Source organism: Camelus dromedarius, chromosome 9 (genome assembly GCF_036321535.1).
Source record: "Camelus dromedarius isolate mCamDro1 chromosome 9, mCamDro1.pat, whole genome shotgun sequence".
Taxonomy (NCBI): Eukaryota; Metazoa; Chordata; class Mammalia; order Artiodactyla; family Camelidae; genus Camelus; species Camelus dromedarius.
This window is the reverse complement of record NC_087444.1, coordinates 2346561-2363777: the sequence shown is the minus strand read 5'-3', so window position 1 is coordinate 2363777 and position 17217 is coordinate 2346561. Positions and strand designations below refer to the sequence as shown.

General features: G+C 43.8%; 1 protein-coding gene and 1 pseudogene across 4 annotated transcripts in view; both read right to left on the bottom strand.

Annotated features, from left to right (window-relative positions):
- Positions 1 to 589: 589 nt before the first annotated feature.
- LOC105085754 (small ribosomal subunit protein uS2B-like) lies at positions 590 to 2134 on the bottom strand (annotated as a pseudogene).
- Positions 2135 to 5313: 3179 nt separating this feature from the next.
- RPAP2 (RNA polymerase II associated protein 2) overlaps positions 5314 to 17217 on the bottom strand; it is a 72167-nt gene continuing 60263 nt past the window's right edge. For 2 of the 4 annotated variants that reach the window (XM_010975684.3, XM_031457597.2), the window contains 2 exons: positions 9502 to 9651; positions 5314 to 6824 (listed from right to left, as the gene is read on the bottom strand). In XM_010975684.3, the coding sequence (XP_010973986.1) occupies positions 6821 to 6824; positions 9502 to 9651 (154 nt within the window). In that variant the 3' untranslated portion in view covers positions 5314 to 6820. Of the gene's footprint in view, positions 6825 to 9501; positions 9652 to 17217 lie in introns of those variants that run through there. The other 2 variants (XR_010382163.1, XR_010382166.1) reach the window with 2 other exon arrangements.

Here is a 17217-nt window from a genome sequence, read left to right as displayed (position 1 = left end):
TTATTACTACTAATTAAACTTCAGACTGTACTTGGACTTCACTAGCTTTTCCATCAACGTCCTCTTTTCTGTTCCAATCCGGGCCAAGAAATCACACTGCATTTAGTTCACACGTCTCCCCTGGTCTGTGTCCCATTTTCAGTTTTTCCTTGTTTTTTCATGACCTTGACAGTCTTGAGGGTTACCAGCCAAGTTTCTCACAGAAATGTCCCTCCAGCGGATCTGTGTTTTCTTGTGGTTGGACCGAGGTCGTGGGCTCGGGGGCAGCACAGCGCAGAGGTGGAGTGCCCTTCTCCCCAGACGTGTCGGGACACGTGATGTGCACGTGGCGTCACTGGGGACACGTGATGTGCACGTGGCGTCACTGGGGACCTGAACGTTCATCGCTCGAGGAAGGTGTTTTTCTTTCCCTATTCTGTTCTTTGGGAGCAGGACACTAAGTTTATCTACTCTCAAAGGGTGGAAGAACTGTCTCCTGGAAGGGATAGTATCTACATCTAGTTTTATTCACTTGCTTATTTCAAAACTGGTATTTACTTTCCGACAGCCTCATTTCTGTTTCCCGTTCAAGAGCCTATGGAAGAACAGCTTAACGCCGCCCAGTGGTTGTTCCCACCCACTCAGTGGCCTGAGCAGCGGGAGCCGCAGACCAGTGCAAGGCGGCGGGCTGGGCGCTCCAGTGTTGTGCAGAGAACGGCCGAACAGGCACCGAGGGCACCTGGATGCCTCACCAGCCGGTGACGCAGGTTGAGTAGCGGTGAACTCGGGAACTGGCGCAGTTCATTCACTTGGCAATTCCCCTTTGGTCACAGCCTTTTCAGCACAGCTTTCCTTCCTTTCAGTCTCTTCAGGATCTCTACAGAAACATGACCTCCATGGGTGTTCACGGAAGACTCACAGAACCTCGTGGACCAGCATCCACCACATCAGACCCACTGGGTCAGCAGTCTTGTTACTACAGGGGATGACAGTGTCCACGTACCGAAGAGGCGACCCCGTGTTACACAGAGTGCTGGTAGGCAGGTTACCGGATGCTTCTGAGAGGCTCATGGCCGGCCCTGGGGTTAGTAACAGCCAGAGATTCTCCCAGAAGGCTGCCTGGATCTGGTTAGCGAAGGTTCCAGGAGTGAAGCACCAGGCAAACAGGAGTGGCTCCGGGGCAGCAGCAAAGGCCAGCAGTCTGCCGGTTGGGGTCCCTGGAGGACGACAGTGACGTCAGCCAGTTTCCAATGACAGCAGTGGCACGAGCTGCCAGCAGGAGCTTCTCCCAGGTCCTCTTCAGATTTGTGATCTAGACGCCATCGTTTTTCCTTTTCTGGATGAAACGTTCCTCTTGGAAATCAAGGTTGTTGCCACCTAAGGGGGTTCCTGCTGCAAGGAATGTGAGCATGTCCTCCTCTTTGGTCTGCGGGACAGCAAGAAGCCTGGGCAGCGTGGAAATTCCCCTTTAAGTCACGATGGGATCAGAGCAACTCCACGCGGGCCCCCCGGGCAGTGCAGGAGGGCTCTGCCCGGATCACCTGGAGTTCTGTGAGGTGGGCTTCTCTCGTCCGCCTCACTTATTTCGCAGTCTTCTGTATCAGTACGTACATTTTATACTTTGCACCACAATACCATACTGTTATCTAGTTGCTGAACCTGTCCCAGCACTGACCGCTGGGAGCGTCCAGGTTGGCGCCTGTACCCCTTTGACACATCACTAACATATTTGTCTTCCTCTCATTTATTGCATTAATCTAATTCTCTCTAGGTCTGTCCATGTTGCTGCAAGTTGCAGAATTTCATTCTGTTCTATGGCTGAGTAACATTCCGTTGGACACACCTTCTTTACCCATTAGTCTGTTGATGGACACTTAGGTTGCTCTGGCATCTTGGCTAGCGTAAATAATGCTGCTCTGAACACTGGGGTGTGTGTATCTTTTCGAATTAGTGTTTCCATTGTCTTTGAATCGGTACCCAGCAGTGGAATTGCTGGATCATGTGGTAGTTCTATTTTCAGTTTTTTGAGGAACCTCCATATTGTTTTCTGTAGTGGCTGCAAAAATTTACATTCGCGCCAACAATGTACCAGGGTTCCTTCTTCTCCACATCCTTGCCAACACTTGCTATTTTTGTTCTTTTTGATGATAGCCATTCTGACAGGTGTGAGGTGATATCTGATCGTGGTTTTGATTTGCATTTCTCTGATCAACAATCAGTCGAACATCTTTTCATGTGCCTGTTGGCCATCTGTATGTCTTTTTTGGAAAAATGTCTAATCGGGTCTTCTGCCCATTTTTTATTCAGGTTGTTTTTTTGATCTTGAGTTGTATGAGCTGTTTATTTTGGATATTAACCCCTTATTGGCCATATCACTTGCAAATATGTTTTCCCATTCAGTAGGTTGCCTTTTCATTTTGTTGATTGCTTCCTTTGCTCTGGAGAAGCTTTTAAGTTTAATTAGGTCCCATTTGCTTATTTTTGCTTTTGTTTCCTTTACCTTGTGATGGATCTAAAAAAATACTGCTACTATTTATGTCAGAGTGTTCTGCCTGTTTCTTCTAGGTTTCAGGTCTTACATTTAGGACTTTAATCCACGTTGAGCTTATCTCTGTATGGTGTGAAAGTGTTCTAACTTCATTCTTTTCTATGTACTTATCCAGTTTTTCTCAGCACCACTTATTGAAGAGACTTTCTTTCCTCCATCTGATATTCTTGCCTCCTTTGCTGTAGATTATTTGACTGTAAGTGTGTGGGTTTATTTTTGGGCTTTCTATTCTGTTCCACTGATCCGTTTGTTTTTGTGCCAGTACCATACTGTGTTGATTACTGTAGCTTTGTAGTATAGTCTGAAGTCAGGGAGCATGATTCCTCTAGCTTTTTTATTTTTATTTTTTATCTTTTTGAGGGGGGATTAGGTTTATTCAATTTGTTTATTTTAACGGCGGTACTAGGGACTGCACTCAGGACCTCGTGCGTGCTAAGCACGTGCTCTGCCACTGAGCTGCACCTTCCCCCTTTGCTCTTTTTTCTCAAGGTACTTGGGCTGTTTGGGGTCTTCTGCAGTTCCATATAAATTTTGGGATTACTTGTTCTAAGTCTGTGGAAAATGTCATGGGTATCTTGATAGGGACTGCATTAACTCTGCAGATTACTTTCAGTAGTATGGGCATTTTAACTGTTATTCTTCCAATCCACACACTTGAGATATCTTTCCATCCATTTGTATTGTCTTTCCTTTGTCAGTGTCTTACAACCCTAATATACAGCATAGGGAACTGTCTATATTAAAATCTTGTCATAATCTATAATGAAAAAGAATATGAAAAAGAATATATATGTATAACTTAATCACTATGCTGTATACCAGAAACTGACACAACATTGTAAATCAACTATACTTCAATTAAAAAAATTAAAGGTATCTAAAAATGTAGCTTTAATAAATTTTTTATTTGATACGGCGGTTTAAAAACCTTTCAGAAAAAGAAAAAATGAAAGCTATTATGTTAAAAAAGATTGTCCATTTCCTCCAGTTTGTCCAATTTGTTGGCATATAACTGTAGTACATGAGGTATAATTGACATTTAAAATTACATTAGTTTCAGGTGTGTAACATGACCCTCTATGTGTATATAGTTAACATCCATTACCATACATACTTTTTTTTTTGTAATAAGAACTTTGAAGGATCTACTCTTAGCAACTTTCAAATATGCAATATAGTATTATTATCTATAGTCACTATGCTGTACATTACATCTCCATGACTTATTTTATAACTGGAAGTTTGAACCTTTTGACCCCCTTCACCCATTTCACCCATCCCCCAACACCCTGCCTCTGGCAACCACCAATCAGTTTTCTATAACTATGGGCTTGTTTTTATTTTTAAGTAAGTTCCATCCATGAGCTTTAAAAAAAAAAAGATTCCACTTATAAGTGAGATCACATGGTAGTTCTTTCTCTGACTTATTTCACTTAGCATAATGTTCACAAGTTCCATCCATATTGTTGCAAGTGGCAAAATTTTTCTTTTTTATGGTTGAGTAATATTCCATTGTATAAATATATACCACATCTTTTTTATCCATTCATTCATCTTTAAGCACTTATGCTGTTTCTCTATCTTAGTGATTATAAACAATGCTGCAATGAATAGAGAGATGCATATATCTATCTTTTAGTGTTTTCATTTTTTGGATAAACACCCAGAAGTGGATTTGCTGGATCATACAGTAGTTCTATTTTTGATTTTTCGAGGAACCTCCATACTGTTTTTGTACTGGCTGTACCAACTTACATTCCCACCAGCAGCCCTCCAGGTTTCCCTTTTCTCCACATTCTTGCCAGTACTTGTTACTTCTTGTCTTTCTGGTGACAGCCATTCTAACAGGTATGAGGTGGTATTTCATTGTGGTTTTTGAATTTTATTTTCCCAATTAGCAGTGATGAGCAGCTTTTCATGTCCACTGGTCATCTGTAGGTCTTCTTTGTAAAAAAGTCTCTTCACCCTTTGCTCATTTAAATATGACTTTTTTTTTTTTTTTTTTTTTTGCCTTTGAGTTGTATGACTTATGTATTTTGGATACTGACCCCTTATCAGGTACATGCCTTGCAAATATTGTCTCCCATTCAGCAGGTTGCCTTTTCACTTTGTTGATGGTTTCCCTTGGTGTGTAGCAGCTTTTTAGTTTGATATAGTTCCTTTTTAGTTTATTGATTTGTCAAATCCAAAAAATCATTGCCAAGACTGATGTGAGGGAGCTTACTGCCTATGTTTTCTTCTAAGAGTTGCATGGTTTCAGGTCTTAATGGTCAAGCCTTTACTCCATTCTGAGTTAGTTTTTGTGTAAGGTGTAAGATAGTGGGGCAGCTTCATTCTTCTGCATGCAGCTGTCTAGTTTTCCCAACACCATTTACTCAAGAGACAGTCCTTTCCCCAGTGTATATTCTTGGTTCCTTTGTTGTAAATTAATTGACCATATATGTATGTGGGATTATAACTGAGCTTTCTATTGTTTCATTGTGCTATTTGTCTGTTTTTGTGCCAGTACCATACTGTTTTGAATACTATAGCTTTATAACGTAGTTAAAAATCAGGGTGCATAAAGCCTTTGTCTTTATTCTTCTTTTTCAAGATTGATTTGGCTATTTGGGTTCTTTTGTGTTTCCATACAAATTGTAGGAATATTTGTTCTATTTCTATGAAAAATGCCACTGGAATTTTGATAGAAATGGCACTGAATCTGTATATTGCTTTGGGTTGTATGGACATAATCTACGAGTTCTACCAGCTTTATCAAGGTGTAATTTATACACATAACATTCACCTATTTTAAGCACACAAATCAATCATTTTTATTTTTAAAGTTTACAAAAGTTGTGCAAAAATCACAATTTTTTTGTAGAATGTTTTCATCACCCCAGAGAGATCCCTGTGGCCATCTGCAGACAATCCCCACTCCTACCCCAGGCCCATGTAACCTCCCATCTAGTATCTGTCTTAGATATTTTCCTTCTCTGACATTTTATTATAAGTGGAACCATAACTTACATGGTTTTATTTGTGTCAGGATTCTTTTAAGAACTTAGCATGAAGATTCTGAGGTTCATCCATGGAGTAGCATACATCAGGATTCTGCTGGATGGATTTTTTTTTTTTTGAGTAAGGGTAGATTTAGTTAGAGAGATACATACTGTATAGAGTGTAGGCTGTTTGAAAAGGCAAGAGAAAGGCCAGGAAGTGTGGGGGTTGGGTGCTCAAATTAGAGTAAAAGTAGGTACACACTCCATAGGGTGTGGGCCGTCTCTGAAGATGAGGGAGTGAGAGGTGTCCTCTGTATGGATTTTTTGTATACCCATTTACCAGTGGATGGTCATTTGGATTGCTTCCACTTTTTCATTAGTATGATTAATGCTATGAACATTTGCCTACAAGTCTTTGTGAACTGTTTTCATTTCTCTTAGGATGGAACACTGCATGGAATTGCTGGGTCATATGGTAAGCTTATACTTAAGTTTTTAAGAAACTGCCAGACCACTTTCCAAAGTGGCTGCATCATTTTACATTCCCACCATCTAGGGCTCCAGTTTCTCCACATCTTCACCAGCACTATCTTTGTCTTTGTTATAGTCACCCTAGTGGTTGGGAACTGGTATCTAATTTTGGTTTTAATCTGCATTTCCCTAATGATTAGTGATGCACCTTTTCATATGCTAAGCCATTTGGATATCTTCTTTGCTGAAATGTGTATTTAAATTTTTGCTCATTAAAAAATGGAGCTGTCTTACTTTTGAGTTCTAAGAATTCTTTATGTAATCTAGATATAAGTCCTTTACCAAGTATGATTTGAAAATATTTTCTCCCAGTCTGTGTCAATTCATTTTCTTAATGATTTTTTTTCTATTATGTAAGTTTCAGGTATACATTGCTCAGGACCATTTTATAGCACAGCCAGCTTCCAAAACTCTTCATCTTAAATTGTATTTATTGACCTGATTCTTTACTGTTCTTTAGAATCTAGAGTCAGACTGTGAGGCTAACATGGAAATTTTCTCAATTTTCTGGTCAACTGATACGATGGCTGGACTCATCTAGAAAACAATAGGTCATTATATTCCTTTTCAATTTAAGATTTCAACTTTCATTTTCAAATAAATAAAAATTCTGTGTCTTATAGCTAGAACGCAAGGTCTTGCTTGTCCTGGTTGGAATAGTTCTCCTCTGGGGAAATCACTCGGTACAGTTACAGCTACTGTCAGTCACCACCACACAATTATTGTGGCTAGAATTCCAGAAATGGTGAATATAGGGTCATCTATGTGGCCTTCATGGATTCTACCTGTGAAACAAAAAGGACAATCTGAATAAAACATCTAAAACATTTTAGCAGCTTTTGGGAACACTATGTTACCCTCCCACATACATTCCATTTCCCCCGGTTATGTAGCAGTGATGATGTGGGTAGAATAAACCCAGCTTCAGATTGAGCTCAGGGGGTGGGCTGTGATAGGTCTAGGTCAAAAAAACAAAAAATACCCTCTTCTTTCCCCTCCATTCCTCGCTAGAATGACTGAGTTAGTTGAGAGCATTTTCATGGCCACGCAGATTAGTTCAGGGGTGCCCTCAATTAGTGTGAAAAGTTCCAGACTCACTAGGACAGTGTGATGTGCTACCAAGCTAGGAACTACTGAACAATTCTGCCACCTGTAGAGCTTCTCAGCTGGCCCTCAAAGACTCCTCACACGTCCTCTCACCTCACGTGCGGGTGAACCTAGCGATTAGTTCCTGACTCGTCACGGACTACGGCAGAGGTGACGGGTGCCACTCCTGAGATTAGTCATGGAAGACTGAGGCTTTCCCCCATCACTTGCTCACTCTGGGAGAAGCCACATGTCGAGCGGCGAGGCACACTATGGAGACGACCATTTGCCAAGTAACTGGGAGAGGGCTCTGGACAATAGACAGAAACTGAGGCCCTGACTTCACCAGCCTGTGAGGCACTAAATCTTGCCAACAGCCGCATGCGTGAATTTGGAAGGGAACCCTCCTGCAGCTGAGCCTCCAGATGCCATAACAGCCTGGCAGGTGGCTTAGGGAGAGGCCCTACGCTAAACTGTGTCCAGACCCCGACTCACAGAAACTCTGAGATTAAAAACTGTTTGCTGTTTTAAGCCACTAAATTTCACAGTAATTTGTTAGGCAGCAAAAGATAACTAGTACACTATCATAATAAGAGCCAGCTTGAGCGGGATTTCTTTCCTGTTATTTGCAACTGAAAGCATAACGACACACGCTAGCTAGTAGTGGTCTGATCTTGTAAAGGCTGTGAGACATTACACACGAATAATCCTGTGAACCACGGTTTACAGAGCTCACACAAACGGAAAAATACCCATCTACCTACTCACAACCATCTCCATTTCTCGTATGGAAAATTACGTAATCAGGCCTCATTCATTCAAAATCCCTTATAAGACTGACAAATCTGGGCACAGGTCTCCCTTCGCTTACTTATACACATAAAGTAACTAAACGATGATCACAGGAGAACTGCCAAGGCCACTTAAACGCCTACTGTTGAAGGTCCTTAAAAGTTCTTTAACACCACTTGTTTACACACAAACATTAAATATGCTAATTAAAAACAGCTCTTAACTGGCACCTACTCACTAAAGCAGCCCTGGAGGGCCTCTGGTTAGGCACTCTTTGTTCTCAGCCTGCCTGGAGAAGCAGTCTTTCGACCAATGGAGATAGGGTGTCATCAACTGAAGAGTATGATTAACTCAATCTTCTGTACTCAAAGCTCAACAAAACAAAAAATTCCAACCTCACTATATTCTTAGAAGGACCTTTGAACTGATGCTTACAGCGGCCAACCTGAGCTCACTGCCTAAGAAAAAGCCTTCGTTTTACAGGTTCCTTCCTCAGGGGAGCAGGGTGGTTTGAAGAGGTCACTAGGTCTAAGTCGGGAGGCAGAGACAGTGCTGATTTCCTTATGTTCTGTTTTCTCGCACGTTCAGTAAAGGGATGGTGCTGTTCCTCCTTGCCTGCCAAAATACCTTTCTCGAATACCCTTCTCATAGATTTAAAGATTTGCTTGATAAGTCTTTTTTTAAACAAAAATTCAAATAAGAAAATCCAAAGTGACAGATCATTAGTGTGCTTCTAGGAAGAAGACAGGATTAGAAGCAGAAGTGAGAGGGGATTTTGGTTTTTAAAATTATACATGCAGTTCTTTACTGTTTAATTTTAATAACAAGCGTGTGTTGCTTTTGTAATTTAAAAAATAATTGAAAGGTAAAGAAAAGCTCCCAAAGATGGTCTCATTTGTAGTTTAGAATGAATTTCTTCAAACATAACATTAAATCAATACCTATCTGAGCACTTGAAAGTATGCGTAATGAAAAGCGAGCGCAGGCAGAGACGGAGAGTTGTGACTAAGGCAGGATGAGGGAGGAGACACACTGCTGGGCCGCTCTTAAAGAGGCGAGAACCTGGGATAGTAGGCGAGGGCCGTGAATCTGGGAGTACGGTCAGGGTTAGCAGAGCTGGAAGTGTGCGTCCACCTGCTTGTCGGCACATGAGATGCCCCAGGTGCTGGCGGGGCTGACGAGGGGAGCAGGGCGAGGCGATCCCCAGTGGGCACTGAGGGCGTCTGGTTCAAGTAAACTGCTACTTCCTGGGAAGAGACTCAGCAGCTGGGACGTGCACGATGGGAGGGCCTAGATCTGAGCATGAAGCTGACAGCGGGGAGCTTCCTGGATTGCAAGAAACAGAACTACCTGTGGTCGCATATAAAGGAGGAATAAGAACAAAGACAGGGTAACAAGAGCAGCAGGAAGCGACTGGGGCCGCTGAGGACGCAGGGATACCGCGTTCGAGGACCTTAGCAAGCTGGCGACACCTGGAGGGGTCTACTTGGTTTTTAAAATTTCCAATATGAAAATAGAATCCAAACAGGCAGCAAATGAGAAAAAAAAACAACCCAACCCAAAGTAAAACACAATCCAACGCACCACTCTGGTTGACAGCTGGTTCTAAATATGACGGTTAGACTTTCAAGGTCCTCGCTCCTTAAATGCAATTCTTTAAGCAGGGTGGCGATAAACTGTGTAAACACCACGTTTTCTTGAGAATGCTTCTGAATTCCGAGAATCGAGGTCAGCCTGAAAGACCAAAAATATTAAATGCGTATCGAAGGAATGGGACGGACGAAGGGGCTCCCGTCTTTAACACGGCAGGGGGACTCCTGTGAGGAGAACGAAGTCTCCGATTTAGCAAAATTCCCAGAGAGAAGGCTTTACTGAAGCTGAAGAGAAGTCTCAGGAAAAGGCTGAAAGAACAAACGTGCTGTCGCGCACGGGAAGAAGCCTAAAGGCCTCAATCGGCAACACGTCCCTCGGCACAACTGGCAGGCCGGCACGACTACCAAAACTCTGCTCAGAGAAGTAAGCCCTTCCACGCGGGGAAAGAGGTTATGTGGAGAAGCTCAGAGCTGAGAGTTGCTTTAAAAACAAACACATAATTTATACCGACTGTTTGGTTATATCACCTGAAAAACGACAATAAACAAGATTACATTTTGAATGAAACTTGAACAGTATTTTTAAGAATTTTAAAACACTAAATAGATGAAGTAACATCTTATAAGGCACTTAATACAAACTTCACAAGGAATACAATGCTTTCTTCTCTAACCATTTCCAGTAAATACTTTTAAAGATTGACTGCACATCACAGGTTCTTAAAAGTAATTTTCATTGAATGCGATTAGTAAGCATAATTTTTAGAAAGTGAACAATAATCTAGTCACAAAGATTGCAGATTGCTTTCCACAAATTTGTTTAATTTTCAGAGAGCATCCTTCACAGAGCCTTTGCAAGTACATTCTGGAAAGTTTTTTGGAAGAAAATTCTTTTTTTCCTCAAATATTCTATACTTCTCACAAAGCTCTTCCAGATGCTTATTAACCCTGGTCATTGCCACTGGGCACATCAAATATAAATAAAATAACTCTCCAATTTAAATCAATGAAGCTCAAGAAATCAGAGCAGAGCAATTCCGCAGTAGTGAGTGTGGAATGAGAAATGTCACTTTCTGAGAGATTTCTTCCTTGCTTAGCCATCTCATACCAAATGCAGAAGGAAAAGGAGTAACTGCTCAGAATTGCCCAGAGATGACCTAGACTTTGACTCTATATCCCTGAAGGTAATTTAGCAAGAATTGGAGGCTAGGTGACTCCAACAGTCCAGTGAAATCCAGAGTCGTGCCCAGGAGAAGCACTGATCCCTTCCCTGTCTCTCCCGTTTCTTTACGGCTAGGGGGTGGAGTACCAGGTTCACACACTTCATGAGCTTTTAAAATATTCCTCAAAGGTAGTTCACACTGGGAAACAGGACTACCCATGCCTTCTAAGGCCAAGCCCAAGCTGGGCACGTGGGTGAACCTGTACGCGGCTGGGGCCAGCTTTCCCTGAGGCATTTGCCTGCAGACAAACTGGAACCCAGAAGTCAGCTCTGTTGGCTTTTCCCACACTTACGTGATGTCAACATTTAAAATATTAAGTTGCTGCTTCCCCACAGTAAGACCAAGGATACTGGGGAGGGGACAACAGTGGCTAAAAACAAGGTCAGAGCAGGCAGATCAGGTGTCAAGGCCACAGAAACCTAGCTTTTGTGTGTTTTAAAAATAGTGATTACACGATACATCCAAAACAATTTCTCTGATTTTCAAAGAGACTAGTGTTTGGTTCATCTATGAAAACAAAGTTTTCTCAGGCACTTTTCAAAGTGCCATTAATATGTTTCAAATTAGAAATAAATGGGGATTACTAGATCTCTCAATCTGCATGCCCGTATGAGAACAGAAAATGATGGACGTTACAGAGAAACACATTGTAAGAGAGTGGGTCTATCGATCGCCATAGCTAGAAAATATTCTGGGGATAATAACAACTTATCTAGCAAACTTACAAGGCTAAAATTATTCTATAAATAACTTCATTATAGGTATGTTCAAATTTACCTAAAAATTTTGTTCATAAAGAGAGACTAGGGTAAACGAGAAACTTCAGCCAGAAGTAAAAAGAAAAAGGAAAGCAACATTAGGGTCACACCCCATGCTCATGAGCCCATGACAGATACTGCTCATCAATCGAGCGATCTTTTCTTCATGAGCTGGGGCCTGAGCGCTCTAAGCAACCACTGCAACTGTCCAGAGCTGGCTCCTGAGATAAAACCTACTCACTCCCCAGTCCACCGCAAGCCTGAGGGCGTTCTGTCTACAGCACAGTTCTAATCCTCGCTCTGCCAGGAACGCTCACTGTGATTCTGGGCACCACCAAAGCCTGAGGGTCTACCTACAAAATGGGACTAATATTACTTAAGTTCCTTAAGTGTTACCATTGCAAAGCCAAGTGGGATACTGCAGATAAACAGGGTTTTAAAAAATCAACCATGATGACAATTATAGTAACTCACATCATGTGCTGACGAGGAGTTCTACTGTGTTCTTGTTCTCAGTGTGGATTCGCTCCTTGAACTGCACTATGATGCTGAGGGGTACATACTATTCTCACTTTATGGGTGAGGAAATAAGGCACAGAAAGTAGAAGTACCTTCCCCAAGGTCACAGAGACAGCAAGCAGCACATCAGGGCTCTGAGTCTCGACAGCTAATCTCAAAAAGCCCCGCTTTGGGCTAATACGCAAGCTTTCCTGGGCTGTAGAGCGCTGTGTAAATTTAGTCTTCACGTGTCCGACTGATGTGTCCTGTGCCCTCGATGAACACGCAGAAGCAACACGTTTTAGATTTGCCTTAGAGAACTAGAGGATTACAAATACAACACTGGCCAGCGGCAGGCAGGCAGAAGGGAATCACACAAGGCCTGGCTGGCGTGTGCTAGGAGACCGAGTGTCAGTCTGGGGCCTGGGGTTTCTGCAGCAAGTCTTCAGGCAGGTAGATGGCAACCCCTAGGCTTCTGGAGCCGGGGTTTCCTGACTGCTCTTAACACGTGAGCCCTAAGTGTTGTTGCGTAATTATGCTCCTGGAAAGTTAGCCAATGAGACTTCCTTTGATCTCATTTTTTCCCTTGTGCTTCCTCTTTAATCTTCAACTGAAAAGACTTCTCTTTCCCTACCCCCCAGTCCCTAACACAGATTGTAATGGTCATTAGAAATACATAATTTCTTAAGTGAGATCGTAAGTAATAGATAGCTTTCTAAACACTTTCAATGGACTTAAACCCTTCATGGAATAAGCAGAAGTGTAAGTGAACACATACGCTAGTAGTTACTGTGTGCCTCTAGAGAGTACATGCAGGAGAAGGTCATGTAAAAATTGTGTTTTTCTTTTTAAATTATCCTCCCTAGAAACCAGGCTCACAAATATAAAAAAAAAAGGGTGGTTTTGACAAGTTATAAAGTCATAATGAATGTATGTCAAGAAAGGTGCTGAACCCTGAAAATCTCGTAGTATAATTTTATGAATGATTCACTCAAATGAATTATGATTTCTTCTGTCTAGAAAGCAATTTACATTCAAAGTTAAATAAGGGCTGTATATAATCTATGCTTCCAGATTCTCTGGCTCGTCTACTTCAACACGTTTAGTAGCTGGCTACTCTGCCCACTCTGCCGCTCTTCCAGACGGACTGCTCCCTGGACACGTGCCAGTTCTGTGTCATCTCCGCAATGAGAGGCTTCATTCCTGCCTGCACAGGTGAGTCCAAGGCAAGACCTTAATGTTTTACCAGTCGGTTATGGTTTTGGTCAATGGTAAGAGCTGGCTGTTGCCACTGCTAATAAACTGCAGGAGTCTTTTCAGGGTACACGCCGCCCAGTGCTAGGTGTCCCGGCTGAACGGGACTTGAGCACCCATCTGATGGAGAGGCGCGCGCGCGGAGCCGGAGACAGGGTTCTGTGCAGCACCTGCTTTCATTAGCAGTGACCGTGGAGAGCACAAAGAACAGGCCGCAGTCTCCATGTGTGCTTAGAACCGGGCCCAAGGGCAACTGAGCGAAGGTCTGTTACTGGAGTTGCTCTTTTCGGGTCAATAACGGTCTCTTAATCGCAGCGCCTGAAAGCCTTTCCTCAGTCCCTTCCCCAGCTGACCCTGCAGTGCGTGATGTCCTTGGTCACTTCCTCCTCCCCTAGGAGCCCCCTCCTCCGGCTTTTGAGGCGCTCTCTGTTGCAGTCCTCCTCCTCGCCCCGAATCTTTGTGATCCTGCTGGCATCTCTTTGTTTACCAGCCCATTAATAATCACAGGTCTGACCTAAGGGTTCATACAGACCCTCCTTCTGCACTACGTCCCATCTCACGGCTTCGGTTATCAATGGTTCCAACCTCTAACTTCTCTCCTGGGGTATTTCTCCCCTTGGGCGTCCGAGGGCACCACACATACCTCAGGCTCGAACCTGAAATTCCGACCTCTTTCATCAAAGCCTCTAGTGTTAGAAACCGCAGTCACTGTAACCCTTGGCTCCTAGCGTCCTGTCCAGTCAGCGGCCAAGCTCTGCTGCCTCTCCTGAGGCACCTCTTGAACCTGTTTCACCTCCTCCATTCTTGCTGTCCCTGTCCTGTTCAGGTCAGGTATGTCTTGCTTGGATCACAGCTGTCCCTTCCTAGGTGGTCCCTGACTCCCGCCCAGCCTCCGCGCTGCCGCCACAATCCTCTCTCAAGATCAGATTAAGTCGTCTCCTGCTTTCATAACTACTTATACGAGGAATCAGATTTCTTTGGGCTTTTTATTTTCCCTGTTCTTATCACATGAATACATCCTTTTAAATATTTCAAATAAAATAAAAGTATATATTGTTAGTTGTGTGTATTTTTGTCATCAACCAGACTGGTATTAGACTGAGGTCACGTTACATTCACCCGTCTTCCCACAGGCCTGTTCTCTTGACGTGGAATTTGGTGGATGGTGGAGCTGGAACCGCTGCTTCCCCACTGCTGCTCCTCAGTGCACCGTAACAGCCTGCACCAGCGACGGTGCAGGGACCAGCCTGGCTCGCTGCCTGTTTCTCTAACAAGCTGTAAAGCAGCCACGCCCACTTATTTATAAATTCCATAGCTGCTCCCGTGCGTGCTGCGACGGGAGTGGCTGGGCCTGCAGGACAGCAGAGCTGGAAATGTTTACAGTCTGGCCCTTTACAGAAGGTCTGCCCGCTCTTACACCAGAAGATGTAATTATGCACCGATTTTAATTTAAAGTGAATAACTCAGCTGCTAATAGAATGCTGTACTAGAAGTCGGATGATGGGAGCAGTTAAAGCAGGAGATGAGAAACCAAAGGAACCATCTGGCTCTACATTCAGGGTCTGCTCTGTCAAAGGTCTCCTGCACCCTGGATCACTGAAGTATGGAAGATGCTTGAAGAAACACCAAAATACCCCACAAGACCCTCCAGTTGGGGGGGAGGGCCTTCCCTGGCTAACCCCCCTCCAGCCAAACTGAACACCCCCGCCGCAGCGGTGCCCGCGCTCAGTCTGTTCCCACTTAAGGGCTGGCTGTTTTCTTTCCCAGGGACGCGCGTCCCCCAGGCCTCTAATTCAGTTTTGTCTAAAAGTCACCGCTCCCGCCTGAGGCCCACCTCACGCTCGCCCTGCTTGGTTGTGCTTGGCTCTGTGGTCCTCACTGTCTTCTCATTCTATTACCTGTTGGCTTGTTTACCATCTACATCCCATCCGAAAGGAGACAACGGTTACGACGGCAGCGACTCGCTCGCTGTCTCCCTCGGGCCTGGCGCACCGCAGCTGATCAGTAACGACTTGCTGAGTGTGGAAACAGCTCAAGAAGCCACCGACTCACTGTGCTCACTGAAATACGTTTTCTTCATGAAACGTTCCTCCTTTCATTTTAGACGAAGAAGGGAGTCAGCATTTCCGTGACTCCACTGCTCGCTCGCGGTGGCAGCCCCCTGCCGGAATCGCTCAGAACGGCTGCCGGTGAGGTGAGGTGGGCTTCGGACCCATCAGGTAGGCCAAGCATTAAACCAAGAGCTACCGCTGCTTCTGCGCCCCCACCTCACTGCCGCTCGTCCTGAAGCAGGGGCCGCGGCCCGCCTTCACCCAGCCCAGCAGAGGGGACCAGGCGGCCTCCCCGGGCGCAGGAGCGCTTCAGCCTCACGGCTCACACGTGCCAGGCAAGGAAGTGCTTTCCACTCGAAAGGACATGAGATTTGCTTCGCCGAGAGGAAGAGCGACTTAGGATTTCTACCACCCGACTAACGCGGGCCTGCGTTTCTGTGTGCTCCCGGCCGTTCTCACGTTCCTGAGTGCGCTGTGATCTTACTCTTTTTTAGGTCAATGGAAGTAACAGAACGTAGCCGCAAAACGAGGGCCCAGCTGTTCTGGAATCTATAGTCCCTTTCAGTCTCCTCTCATGAAGGGTTAAACGATCTAAGAGATGGGACCCAACATCCTTTCGTGGTGGACTGACTCGTTACCTCTACACAAGACAGCTACTAAACGACCTCCACGATCTTGAAGGAGGGGGGTTCTGTACCTCCATGTGCAGCATGTTGAAGTGGTTAATACTCTTTAAATCCTGGACATTGTTCCTTATATATAATCTAAATGTTCCTTGCAGAATTTTATTTTCTCATTCATAGAACTCTTTTGGGGCCAGCTCTTAAAAATTACTCCTTCATATTCTTGAAAATGGTTCTCAATTAATTCCAAGTTCTTCTAATCTTTCCTAACAGACGCCATCTGACTGCTGCTCATCCAGCCTGGTGTTCTCCATACCTCCACGTCTAGCTTCTCATTTTCCTAAAATGCAGGGCCCGAGAACATATATATACGTAGTTCAAATTCATTCCTTCAAAACATAACATACCTTCAGAAAAAGGTATCATGAAGTGAAGTCTTTCACACATCTAAGTTATCTTCAAAGCACAATCTCATCTTATCAAACACCATCCCCGTCTTTTTGTTAAATTGAGTCCCAGGCTCTTCCTTTCCTCTTAATCTTTTATCTGTACACTATTAGTTATGACATACCAATCACTTATCTGTTTAACTTTTTCATTAAATAACTCCCATCTTATTATATATTGAAAGGGACTCAAACCTCTGTTCCAGTCCTGCGACTTCTAAGTGTGAATATCAAAGAAAACCACAATAAACTGGGCCCAAATAACTACTCAATGTGAATAAAAACCAGAAATATTTCACAGTTGGTACTTAACAATGTGTTTTATGTAGGAAATACCTTTAAAATAATCAACAGAAAATGTGATTGGCAGTAAGTAGAAATAAAAGATTTTTATGTTTCAATTTTTTTCCTTCAAGTACTTTTAAGTGTGAATAAAAACCTCTAATGGCGACACCAGAAGGATGCTTCACCACAGAAAGCTGGTGTGCTGGGGAATATAATGGAAAAAACAACATAACAACTTGCAGTGTGCAACTCACAAACGACAGAGGAAACTTCTCATGAAAGCTCCTGACTGGAGTCTGTGTTCTGGAAAGACAGGCAGCCTCCTGTAACTAGCTCTTCACCATATGGTAAGTGGCGTGACAACAAAGGCCAAAAGCCAAGTGTCAACCTGCATCCTATGATAAGGCCGGTATTAGCTGAGTGCTGCACATCTGCTCCACATCAAAGCAGGGGCTGGGAGTCAGGTCAGCACAGGTACCCTCTGCGTGTTCCCCCGAGCCATCAAACAGCATCTGGCTAACAGGAATCACGCACAGAAGGAAAAGGGGTTTCAAAGTTTGGCAACTGAAG